Source organism: Lepidochelys kempii, chromosome 15, assembly GCF_965140265.1.
Source record: "Lepidochelys kempii isolate rLepKem1 chromosome 15, rLepKem1.hap2, whole genome shotgun sequence".
In the NCBI taxonomy this organism is placed as follows: domain Eukaryota; kingdom Metazoa; phylum Chordata; order Testudines; family Cheloniidae; genus Lepidochelys; species Lepidochelys kempii.
In genome coordinates this window covers 26850298-26863579 of record NC_133270.1, presented here as the reverse complement: position 1 = coordinate 26863579, position 13282 = coordinate 26850298, and the positions used below count along the sequence as shown (strand labels likewise).

Below are 13282 nucleotides of genomic sequence, written 5' to 3'. Positions count from 1 at the left end.
AAAACTTTTAGACATTTTAAAAATTCTCTTAACAACTCTAATTCCCATCAGAATATCAAACCACATAATGGAAAGCTGTTGGTAAAAGGACAATCCTTATTCTTCTGGAAAACTGGCAGTCTTGTCAAGCCCTCTGAAGGTCTTCAGGAACAAAGGAGACATAGAATCACATAAAAACTTCATTAGCCCAAGGAAATGCTGAAAGTTTGGCCTGTGAAGCAAGTTTAATACTTTTGCATCCCTGTGTTTTGGGGCCTATTGAATTATGTTGGTAGAATTAGCTTATCATTTCCATCATGATGGATACAGAACTATTTTGGTTCAGCACCAGTCAACTTCCAGCTTTTGACACAGATAGAGAAATAACTTGATGTGATCAGAATGAAATAGTAAGGAGAAACCATCTTTTTTATTAGTTGATGGGTGGAGGAGAACACAGCTGAAGCAAAACAAAGGCTTTTCCCCATCTCACTTCCTCTTCAAAGAGTACTTATGATCTTTATTTGATTGTTTGGGGCTGCTTTGAAGATGGTCACAATCAGCTTATCGGTGTTTATACATAACACTGCTTTACAAGGATTTTAAAATATCTTGCTACAAACACTGGCAGTGGAGACTTAGGTCTACATTACCTATGCCGGTGCACAATGCACGTAGAGTGCCTGGGTATACACAGATCTCCTGCCAACTGTGGGACCACTACAGTATGGGCAACGAGATGGTGACAGATGGAGTAGGGACTTGATGGGATCCCACATATCTTAGTTCACATTATTCTCTTCTCCTTCGTATTCTACGGCTGGCTCTGCAAGCTAAAGACCTGTTTCTTCTAATTAATATTTCTTAGCTTAATTACATCCATCCGCTGTACTTCACACTAAATTACAGCTACAACTAAATCACATAGAAGAATGTTGCTCCAGTCTGCCACGGGTAACTTCTCATGATGAGAAGCATGTCTTGCCATAGACAGATAAAATAATATTCAGCCTCCATCAAGTGGTCACCCTGTTGTTGGGATGGTCACACCTCTTTCTAGGAAAGGACACTTAAACCAACAGGCATGAATATTTCTTTTTAAAATATGGCATATTTTAGGTTAATGATTATGTGTATTAAGATTGACACAATGTACTGAACTCTGCAGTTCAGAGCTGAGTGTGACATGCAGTTCTTAAGTCTGGATGTGCTTTTCTTTTTCCCTCCCACAGTGGTGCAAGTCAAGAAGGGAGTAACTGCTAGACTCTCCATCTCTCTTAAACTCCATGTTTTCTTGCAGACTCTTGGGAAAGCGTCTCAGCCCCTTTGTTGAATATTCAGGAGCTGTATCCTGATATTCCACAGTTCTTTATAAAACCTACCCCTTTGTGAGGTACTTGGCTCTGCTTTGTGTGGTTCCTTTTTCTCTCTTGGAACACAATGCCTTTTAGAAGTACAAAGGGCACAAGTCCTCTTACTTCCTCTTCTTGGCCTAACCAATTTAGACTTGAGTGACGTACCATGGTCAAATCAGCATTTTAGTTACAGAGCAATAAGTCTAAATCAGTCACATTTTCTCCCCTTCTGGAAAGGTGGGGAAAAGATGTTCTGCAGCTCTGAGTAACTCTGTGTGTATTCACACCATTCATATAATAGCAACAAATGAATCTTGACATGCCTAGGACTTGCCAGGAAGATTTTTATGGCACAAACTTGAAAACAATAGAGAAATTAAAAATAGCATTCCACAGAAGCCCTAATCAATATCTACAGCCAAATTCAGACCTGCTGGGTGCTGCTCCTGTTCCATGGTGTTATTTCACCTATGACACCAGGTCTGAATTTTGATCCCCTAGTTCATAATTAAAAACCTAACTCAGCTACATCCAAATAAATATACAGTATTAGTTGGGGGTGATGCGGGAAGGGGCTTATAGTTCTTTAAAAAGTATTAACTATTCTAATTTGTGCTGGTAAACTTCACATACTGATATATAACTTCTACTTGGCTGCATGAATCTACCTTACTTTTTGTCCGTATTTCTTCTTGTTTGTGATTGGTTTGTTTTATTTTACACATCAGACCATTTACACTTTCAGTCCATCTCTCTCATCCATAGAGTTTCCCTGTTCATTTTACCCACTGCATCTTCTCTGCTCATCCTTGGTAGAAGATACTGGCAGCACGGCCTGCATGTGGCATCCTCCTCTTGTGCTGGCATGTGATGGTGGCACTGTTGTGTTCTCTTCCTTTCCTTTTTACTAACAGACGCAGACCAAACTGGAGCATGCCCGCATTAAGGAGCTTGAACAGAGCCTGCTCTTTGAAAAGACCAAAGCTGACAAACTCCAGAGGGAGTTAGAAGACACTAGGGTAATGGTTTTCACTATTTAAATGAACAAGACCTATTTGTAACGTGGAGGATTTCTGATCACACAGTCTGCGGGGTATAATGGATATTGAAGAGAGTGCCTGTCTTCTGCCATATTCTTTTATAGAAAGTAGCCAAGAAGGACACTACTAAAACGACTACTACATTTTGACTTTTTGTTACATTTTTATTATATATAGTTCTACAAAGGAATCCAGGTAAGATCTCTTCAAAATGGAAAGATATCACTTGACTACAGGTGCAAAGCGGCAAACAAAGTTGTGGATCTATTTATGAAAGTATTCAGCAGTTCACTTGTAGCAGATAGTGAGGTTCTTTATGCTTCAAAAGAAATGCTGACATGCTGTGAATAGACAAATGTTCTCATTTAATTTACTCAAATTCTTCCAGTCTGAAGGTTTTTGGGGGATGGAGCAATCTGGACCTTATGTACAGGTTGTAACATTGGGTGCTTATTTTGCTGACCAGTGTGTACTGTGGCCATACAGTTTGTTTGTTTGTTCTCCGTTGGTATAGTCCTTCCATAGGGAACCCAGCGGCACTAGTTACATATTCTGCTTACATCCGATTTTTTTTTTAATGCCCTTGTTAGAAAGGTGAAGAAGTTCTACATGTGCAGAGACTTGGAACAATGTTAGTATCTTTCTACCAAGAACCATATTAATCTCTCCTCTAGAAAGATGCTAACCCTGTGTCAAATTTCAGCTGAGACAGATCCTATGTGACTAGATTAGTTGACCCCAGTACTCCCTTTGCAGGTGTGTTTAGCAGAGTGTAATAGTACTTTATCGTACCGATGTAGTCTCAGAAGTCCAGAACCATGAAGAATGGAAATGACTTCCCAAGTTCCATATTTGGATGCCTTTGCACATATGAAAAAATGACATTTTTTATTTTGTGCTTGAAGGAATGACTTGCTTATGGTTTCTAAGCTTAAAGCATTCCAGTAATTTGAAATGACTCTGGTCAGCCTACAGCTCTGATTACTCCCCATTGATTTAGATTATTTTAAATAACAATGCATATTATGCATTGTAATGAATGTCAGTGATTTGACATAATCATTGTTCTTAAAGTGCTTGCAAGTGATCCAATCAGCTTTCTTCTACGACAATATAAAGCATGTTGATTTCATTTAAACTGATCATTTTCTCCACACCAGAAAGTGCCACATGTAATTAAAACAGAATGACAGGCAAACAGTAACCACACCATTAATGACAATGTACTGCTTACTAGTTATTTTTGTCAGGCAAGGAAGGGAATTTGAGTGGGAAGAATATAGATATGGATGGCTATTAGCCCTTTGCCATACATCTAATAAGAACCTATGTAATCCCCACACTTGCCTAGCAAAAATCGTTTGTGTTTTTGGATGCTAAAGATTAATAAGATGACTTTCTCCTATCAATCTGAAGTTTTAACTTTAGTATTTGCAGAAGTCCAGTAAGGTCTCTGTTTTCTGACAGGAAGTATATTCTATAGATTCCCACTCTTTGTTTATAAAGTTGTAGAGATGGATTGCTTTTATGTAGGAGGAAACAATCTTCTAAATGTATAGTAATCCAATAACTTTTATTTGGATGGGAGCAATGGATCCAAATTTTCATGATTTAGCGGCACTTGCGAAACTGAGGAATCTTAAAACTCCTGCAGATGAATTACAGTTTAATATTACTTGCAGCATGTGCATGGTATCATAGCATTCAAATATCTCGCACTGAGAAGGGATTCTTCAAAACTTGCTAAACCTGAGCCCAATTTGTGAGCATCTTGGCACCTCTGGTTAACTGACCATCAGTTAGCAGATGCAACACAAGCCAGTTGCTTTTTCTTTGGGGGAAAGAAAAGAAACCTCTACAGGGAATGAATTCTGCTTGGCTGGAGAGCTTCCTGTTGATTGAGGTTTTTTCCCCACCTGTCAGGTCCTTACTATTCTCAAAGAAACTGAGGAACTTTGGCTCTTTTCTAGACCCCAGGAAGGCAAAAGTGAAACTACAAAGAAGAGAAAGAGGTGTGTCTGGTTCATTTTTGTCATTCTGCATCACTGTGGTGATGGACCAGACTAGTACAGGAGCATACAACTATGCGTTCCTTTAACATGAGATTCAGTAGAGACTGAGCAACTCCCAGTACCTGAAGGGCCCTTCTGTGCCAGGGTTTATGTAAAGCTACGGGGGGACTTCATCTGTGCCCAGTCCATTGCTGGGGTCCATGCTAGTGGATCCTAGGCCAGATTTGGGACATGTGTTTGTGGGGAGAAGAGGGTGCGTATTTTTTTGTAGAAATATAGTTGTTGCTCCACTCCAGCAAACTGCCCACATAGGGCCTAAAACCTCAGACTTTTTGGCAACAACCAGTCAAAATTATTTGTATTTACAAAAGAGAAGATGCAAAGCCTACAACTGTAGGACAGGTTAGTAAGAATCGTGTATGTTGGCCATATTGTATCCTCGCTATTTTTGGCCGTTTTCAGCAGACACCTCAGCATGACTGACCAAATTGTGCTAAAAAATAACTCTGGTAAAATATTACCAGAAAGTCAATGACTATATGACAAAGGGTCATAAATCTTCCATTACATGATAGGAGTCTAGGTCACCTGTTGCAAGACATCACTGTTTATGAATTTCCTTGTTCCTAAATTCCTCTCACATGTGCACATCAATGCTGGGTTGAGAAGCCCTCATTGATGGCTTCAGTGTTCATGGAATCTTGTAGCTGGAGAAGACAAACCCTCAGTAACTGAGAGATGAGAATAACCTTAAAATACACTACAGCTGTTCAGAATGTAGTATCAAATATTTGATGAGAACCTGTAAAACTGGTCCAAGAGGTGATAAGTGAGCTCAGCCCTCTATGTGAAGAATTCCACCTGGCATAGAAATGAACCAATTAACGCCAGCTGTATTATGATGATCCTTGCAATGCAAAGGAAAATATTTCAAGGCCAGTTGGTGTATCCTTTAAAGATAGTCTGTGAATCAAGCAGCTGGCAGTTGTCTTCATCCTTCTCCTCAAAATGAAAAGCCTTGAGAGAGCTGGTTTGCTGAGGTTCTTGAGGAACTATCATTTTTCTGCATTAGAAAATTACTCATCATATCAGTTTCTGTTTTAGTTGTAGGGGGCAGGAGTAGGGTTTCCAACTGTCTAATCGCACAAACCTAAACACACCTGCCCTGCCTCATCCCTTCTCCAAGGCCCCGCCTCCCATTCATTCCAGCCCCCTTCCCTCTGTCACTAGCTCTCCCTCACCCTCATAGGCAGGGGGTTGGGGTATGGGCTGAGGGGTTCGGAGTATGAAGGTACTCCGGGCTGAGCCTGGGGCAGGGAGTTGGGGTGCAGGATGGGTTTTCGGGTGTGGGCTCTGGAAGGGAGTTTGGATGTGGGAGGGGGTTGAGGGAAGAGGTTCGGAGTACGGGTTCTGGGAGAGAATGTGGGTGTGGAAGGGGGCTCAGGGATGGGGGAGGGAGTTTGGGTGCGGGAGGGGGCTCAGGGATAGGGCAGGGGGTTGGGGTAAGGGCTCCAACCGGATGGTGCTTACCTCGGGTGGCTCCCGGAAGCGGTGGCAGGGCCAGCAGCGGCTCCTAGATGCAGAGGTCTCTGCAGGCTGCCCTGGCCTGCAGGCACCACCCCTGCTGCTCTCATGGGCCACGGTTCCCCATTCCTGGCCAATAGGAGCTGCAGAGTTGGTGCTCAGGACGGGGGCAACGCGCAAAGACCCCCTGCTGCCCCTGCACCTAGGAGCTGCTGCTGGACATGCCAGCCGCTTCCGGGAGCGGCATGGATCCAGGGTGGGTAGGGAGCCTGCCTTAGCCCCACTGTGCTGCCGACCTAACTTTTAGCAACCTAAAATCTCCTGGATTGGCTTCAGTAGCCTCTGGGAGATTGAGCCCGATTCCGGGAGATTCCCGGCCAAACTGGGAGGGTTGGAAACCCTAGGAAGGAGTGATGGTTTGTTTTTTCCTTCTCTCTCATCTGTTTGGCCATCTTTTCCTTTGACAAAGTGAGCTTTGGTCTGAGTCATTGAAACAGTTATCTAATATGCTGTACATTTTCTTCATTGTTCATGGGGCAGGATTTTGTTGATTAGATTCTGCAATGATACATACCAGCTTTAATAGGATATGTGAAAGCCAGTCATTTAACTTATTAAACACTTCCTCAAGATATTGCTGCCTTAATAATATATCCTAGATAGACTGCAAGGTTATCAGTTGTTCCGTCAAGATAACAACTTCCAAATATCCTTGCTTATTCCACTTACTGTTTTATAGTAAGCAGTTCTTCTTCTTTAGCTTTCAAATTTCTTTCCTGACCTATGTCCCAGTACATACTGCAAAATATATTGCTGTTAATGGGTTATGTGGGAGAGATTTAAAACACATTATAGTTTTGTTCTTGAGGTCATAGATGGAATAATATAAAACGAAGAGTGGGATCTGTACAAAATACTTAAAAAGAATAATTTCAGGTAAGTAATATCTTTAATCTTGATGTTGATAATATAAGGAGGAGCAGAGACAGTAATTTCCTGATCAGGAACCAATGGTTTTGTGATGCTTTTGCATGTCACAGGCTTAATTCTTTAACCCTTTTTTGGCATTCTGAGAAAGGCCTTGGGTAGTGTAAGAATAATTTTTAAAGACAGTCTGGGGATAGATGCAATGGGATTTTCAACTATTGGTACATCTAGACCAAATAAATATATTTGCATTTTTCTGTTAGCTTCAAAACCAATATGAATGGTGTAAGGAAGCAATTATCAGGACAAATGAAGACTGCAAACTCTCCACCCTTCATCATTCCACTTTAAATTAGTCCATAGAAGCATTTTGCTAACCCATGGTAACCTCTATACAAGCTGCGATTGTAAACTTTTGCCTAACAATTTTTTTTCTTTTAACAGCTAACTTCAGAAAGGGAGGTTAAATACATTCTGGCTTAAATAAAAGTTATAGGGGTGTAAACATAGGTAGTGGTACTTTTATTTTAAAAGAAAGGAAATAATTTAAAGAGTAAACAAAATCAAGTATATTAGATTGTCTCGGTTCATAGATTTCCATGTAAAGCAAACATTTGTTCTTACTTATGCTCCGTGAGCTATCTCAGTAGGAATAGGAATTTGGATTAGACTAGATCTGATTTTGGCCAGTTATTGTCAAAAAGGTTGGTATGGATATACTAATGAGGTTAATTTGTTATAATTGAAGATTTTTTTTGAGACTTAAAAATCTTTTCATGCTTTTATATGTGGTGTAACTATTTCTCTTTTTAAAATGCTGTTGATCATAGGTGGCCACAGTATCCGAAAAATCTCGCATCATGGAACTAGAAAGAGATCTAGCATTACGGGTGAAGGAAGTAGTTGAGCTCCGAGGGAGATTAGAGTCTAGTAAGCCAGTCAGCGATGTGGACAGTTCTCTCTCACTGCTACAAGAAATAAGTTCTTTGCAAGAAAAAGTGGCAGAAATTAGCAAAGAACATCAGAATGAAATAAATTCACTAAAAGAGAAGTTTGGAATTGGTGAAGAATCTTATCGGAAGGAGATCAAAGCACTTTCAGCTTCACATGAAAGAATTGCAAAAGAAAATGAGTTATTGAAAACTAAGCTAGATTTTGCCAACAAGGAGAATTCAGATGTGACAGAGCTTTGGAAATCAAAGCTGGAATCTGCTATTGCTTTACATCAGCAAGCAATGGAAGAACTAAAGGTTTCATTCAGCAAAGGTGTTGGGGCTCAGACTGCTGAATTCGCAGACCTAAAGACCCAAGTTGAGAAAATGAGATTAGAGCATCAAAATGAAACATCAAATTTAAAACTAAAACAAGAAAACGAAAGATCTCAGCATATGAAAGAGATTGAAGCTCTGAAAGCAAAGCTATTGGAAATCACTGAGGAGGGAGAGCGAAGCCTGGAAAGCCTGAAGACCAAACTAGAAAGTGCAGAAGATCAACATCTAGTAGAAATGGAAGACGCTTTAAACAAATTACAGGAAGCTGAAATAAAGGTAAAGGAGCTAGAGGTACTGCAAGCCAAATGCAATGAACAAACCAAAGTTATTGATAGTTTAACAACACAGATCAAAGTTGCTGAAGAAAAGATTTTGGACCTTGATGTGCTTCAGAAAGCCAATTCTGAAGGTAAATTGGAAATCCAGAAACTTAGGAAGCAGCTTGAGGCAACTGAGAAACTGATACAAAACCTAGAGACTGAAAAGATTGATGGGAGTAGCAAGGTTTGTATCAACATCCATCTTTTTACTTTAATTTGTTTTATTTTAATTTACATTTCTACCTTTTTTATCTACAATCATGAGCTCATCACAGAAGGGAAGATAGTGTTAGGAGAGACAGTATATTTTTTTAATCATCTGAAGAGATTTAGAGAAATTGTCCACTACATCTAATCTGGAAGGCTGTATCTTGTCTTGTAGGGTTGTGGTTTGGGTAGAGGTGTGTGGATCGTGCTCCCATAGAAGTTCTTTCTTGCTGTGAACTTACGAATCCTATAACCTCTGCTCTGAGAGCTGTGTTGGGGCACTGGTGGTCCTAGTAAGCAAGAAGAATCCATGTATTTATCGATGTGTAATAAGTTAAATAGTGGATGTATTGAGATTAAGTGATGTGTGACTCTAGGAAAATCTCTTGCCTCTCTGATAAACATATTGAGTTGCACAGAGGTTTCCTCACATTCCTCATACTGTTTCTAAAAGCCTAGGAAGAGCGTGTACTGCTTTGAAGGGGGTCTTGTGGTTAAGGGACAGGACATGGAGTCATGAGATGAGTTCTATTCCTCGTCTTCCCACAAACGTTATGTGTGATCTTGGGCAAGTCACTTCACTTCTGTGTCTTGAGTTCTGTCTGGGGCACAGTCCGAATAAGTGGAGCATTTAATGCCTGTGAGACTAGTGCAGGGAGCTATAAGTAATCACCTCATCAATGTGAAATCCAGTGGCCTCTGGAATTCATCTCCCTTTAGATAGAGGGAGGAGGGATGAAGGAGAGATTCCTTAGCCCTTAATAATCCAGGAGTGGAAAACTGATTGGATAAATAACTATTTTTCCTCTCTCCCTCCTACTAGCCAGGAAGGGGGAAGAGGCAAGGGAAAAGGTGCTGTATCTAACGGGCCAGGGAAAGCCATAAAATCACAGTGAGACAAGCTGATGGGGCATCTGTACATGATGATGGTGTTGTGTGAAACAGCATCATCACATGAAATGTCTTGAAGCAAAGATTGCCACATTGTGTGTGTGTGTCGGTGATTTTTCTGGCGCTCAGGCCAGTAACTGACAAAATGGCTTCGTAGTTGAATATCACTATATTATACAGGTGGAAGATTATTCTGCTACTGTAGTTTGGAATGAAGGGAGTGAAATGTAGTGTCTGGGCTCTTTCCCCTTCACACAAGATCTGTCAAGTCAGCTCTGTGATCATAAAGAAAAAGTAATGAGGCCACTTTCCTAAACCTCTCCACAAATGGTGCCAAAAAATTGGACTTACATGGACTTTCGGCATGATTTTCAGAGATCATGTTGAGCATCCACAATTCCCATGAAAGTCAGTGGGTGGTGCAGGTGCTCAATATCTTTGGAAATCATGCCAGCACTATGTAATATTCAATACAGTCAGTTATAAGGTGCTTACTAAATATTCCAGTAAGAAACATTCTATTGATGCAATAAGCACAATTTAAAACACTTGAATATACCCAAAATGTCTAGCATTAAAGAATGTTTGCAGAATAATTCTGAGAGAACTAAATTTAGACTACTTTCAAATCACAAGGATTGTCTCAAACTTATTCCAAGATGCAGTTTAATACTGTAGTGCAGCCTGCAGTGGAAATCAGCTATATTCAGTTAACACACAACATTTTTCCTTCAGCTTTTGTTCAGGTTTTTTTAATTTTTCTACATATGATGGTTTGAACATTCTAGTTATTTCCTTGAAGCTCAAGATTTTATGTTCTTCATGTTTTCATTCATGTTTGTAATTTTTGTTTTACTCCATCTAATCCACCCTGCCAGGCTAGTAATCTGGCCAAAGAACTGCAGGGCAAAGAGCAAAAGCTTCTTGACCTGGACAAAAACTTGGGTGCAGTAAATCAAGTTAAAGATTCTTTGGAAAAAGAGCTTCAACTTTTGGTGAGTAATTCTCAGAAATCTTGTCTCTACCCATTGGGTTCTCTTTGAGCTTTTTAGGGGGAAATCGTCACTATTATCCAAAGGTCAAATGTAACAGTCCTTACTCCAGCAAAAATCTCAGTAATTTCAAATGGACTTTTGTCCAAGTAAGGAATGCAGGCTTTGAGTCCAAGTGCTTTGTATATCGGATTTCAAAATGAAAAGTACAATAAGATTAACTTTTACTTTATCAAGTTGTTGCCTAAGCAGAGCTCAGCTGTTACTGGTTTACAGTTAAAACATTGAGCCAGATCAAATACATCATATAACACATTTTTAGAATAGTCATTAAGGTAGGTATAGTCCTTTTTCATTATAAGTGCTGTATGAGTTAACTTTACTTCACTGTGTTATTTACAAGTAGCTTTTGAATAACAAATTTTCACTTCCTTCTTGTTTTGCAACATAATAATTAAATTTCTCAGTGTTCTACATTTGGGCTAGCTCCTGCTGCGATTATCCCAGCCTTAGGAGGAAGCAAGATGTGTGTGTGTCTGTCTTTCCATGTGGTCTTTCTAAGGCCATTGCTGTGTTTTATTATGTTGATTGAGGAGCCCCAGTATTTTATCTATCTCTGTATCCTGGCCTTTCCTCAGATGTCGCTAACTTTCCATCTCTTCCCGCCATTATGGATGGAGGAGGGAAGGATAGCTCAGTGGTTTGAGCATTGGCCTGCTAAGCCCAGGGTTGTGAGTTCAGTCCTGGAGGGGGCCATTTAGGGATCTTGGCCAAAAATTGGGGATTGGTCCTGCTTTGAGCAGGGGGTTGGACTAGATGAGCTCTTGAGGTCCCTTCCAACCCTGATACTCTATGATTCTATGAAAAGGCTGGCATGAGATTGGCCACAAGGCTGCATGGGGCCGTTCAAACAGCAAGTCCACCACAGCCTGTGAGCTAAAGTTTATAACTTTCTAAAATCGAGGTCCAGGGGCCCGCTACACTTTCGATACCTGTAAACCACGTCTCCCATACAGAGCTTAGCTGCTGCTGTACCGCTGTCCTAGTTTACAAAGAAGCTCCCTTTGCTGCCTAGGGGACCCCATTTCAAACGAAAATGGGGAGACTGTTTTTTTCTTTTACTTCCCTGTCTTGCCAAGTTCACAATAGACTATAAATTACAAGTCAAAAATGTCTAATACACCTATGGCAGTAGTGGGTCTTTATGAAATCAGAAAGTGAAAAAAATAGTAACACTACTTTTAATGAAGTTCATATTGAATAATAGTGTGTCATTACCAGACAGTTAAAACTTGTCTTGGGTTTTCATTCCCTTCTAGAAAGGCAAGTTTACTTGTGCTGCTGAAGAGGCAGAAAGCGTTCAAAAATCTATGCAAGGTATGTTTCCCTAGAATTGAAATGCATCCCCTCAAAACCCGCTGGAAAAAAATGGTGCTGAAAAAAATTTCTTCAAGAGCCTAAAGGTTATATTTGTTAATTTAGCAGGATTTGTCTTGGCAACTAGGAATAAAACAAGATTTTTTTGCCGCCTCCTTGTTTGATTTGAGTAATATGAATTCCTTGTAAAATTAGGTTTTCTTTAACAAGATGAGCCACAATAACTGGGGAATTAACTTTATCTTTTAAATATCATTTTATTTCCATAGAAACTATTAAAAAACTGAACCAAAAAGAAGAGCAATTTGCACTCATGTCCTTGGAACTGGATCAGTTAAAATCTAATTTGATAGGTAAGGAAATGACAAAACTGAAGGGTTTGAAATGTGCCATCAGCTTTATGTTTTCATGCCACCTTGCTGCTCTTAGCACATGGTGATGACTAATACCCGCATAGTGGCAGACATTGTGTCTGCAAACTAACGTTGGGAAGCTAGAAAGTCAGATTCTTGTTTGAACCAAGCCCTAGTCCTAAGCTAAAACAAAACACACTATTAGTGTGAAATGTAAACACAACTGAAAAACTATATATAGAGACACTGCAAATTGACCATGGCAAGGAAGTAATGGTAAAGTATTTCCTGGCTCAGCTAGCTTCCTGGTTGAACCTTTGTTGCTTAAGTCCATTCCAGGGATCCGGTTAAAGCTTTGCATTAGTAATTTATCTGCTTTAATGGCACAAACAACACACATACAAAAATGTGTTAATATTGCAACTGATCTAAGTTGATTATTAGTGGAGATGCTCCAGGGTGAAGGCTGGGAAATGAGGATGACGCACTCAGGGTACGGCTGACAGCAGAGAGTAGGCAATTTCTACTCTCAGTGAAAACCAGGATGTGCCTACTCTGCAGTATATAGCTACATGCATCATTGAAAGGCTCTGGCAGAGGGATACTGTGACAGTCTGTATCCCTATGTTCACCTGATGAAGTGAGCAGTTAAGCTACCGAAGCCATGCCTTTTTAATAGAAAGTTCAGGGTCTTAACAGATCATTCACCATTGATCTGGTTAAACAGAACTAAAGGCTCAAATTCCGAACTGCTACACTGGGGTCTCATACTACCAGAATTTGATATGGAAATTGTGCACATAAAGGGAAAAGAAAACATGGTGGCAGATGCCATGTCCAGGAAAGAGGGCCCTTACCTACTGTCTACAGGTCAGCCCATGGGTAACCCTCCTGCAGCTTTGTAAAGGGGGAGGTGTGGCAGTCTATATCCCTATGTTCACCCTTTTTACAAAACTATAATGGATTTTATACAAAATATGCTTTGTGATGTACCATTTGAAAACTCATAATGTGCTGATCGTTATTGTCCTGGG

General features: G+C 40.2%; 1 protein-coding gene across 21 annotated transcripts in view; it reads left to right on the top strand.

Annotated features, from left to right (window-relative positions):
• CLIP1 (CAP-Gly domain containing linker protein 1) overlaps nt 1-13282 on the top strand; it is a 120880-nt gene that overhangs the window by 71615 nt on the left and 35983 nt on the right. For 15 of the 21 annotated variants that reach the window (XM_073313341.1, XM_073313327.1, XM_073313340.1 and 12 more), the window contains 5 exons: nt 2249-2353; nt 7668-8612; nt 10405-10521; nt 11838-11895; nt 12165-12248. In XM_073313341.1, coding sequence (XP_073169442.1) covers nt 2249-2353; nt 7668-8612; nt 10405-10521; nt 11838-11895; nt 12165-12248 — 1309 coding nt within the window. The remainder of the gene's footprint in view (nt 1-2248; nt 2354-7667; nt 8613-10404; nt 10522-11837; nt 11896-12164; nt 12249-13282) is intronic. The other 6 variants (XM_073313343.1, XM_073313331.1, XM_073313342.1 and 3 more) reach the window with 2 other exon arrangements.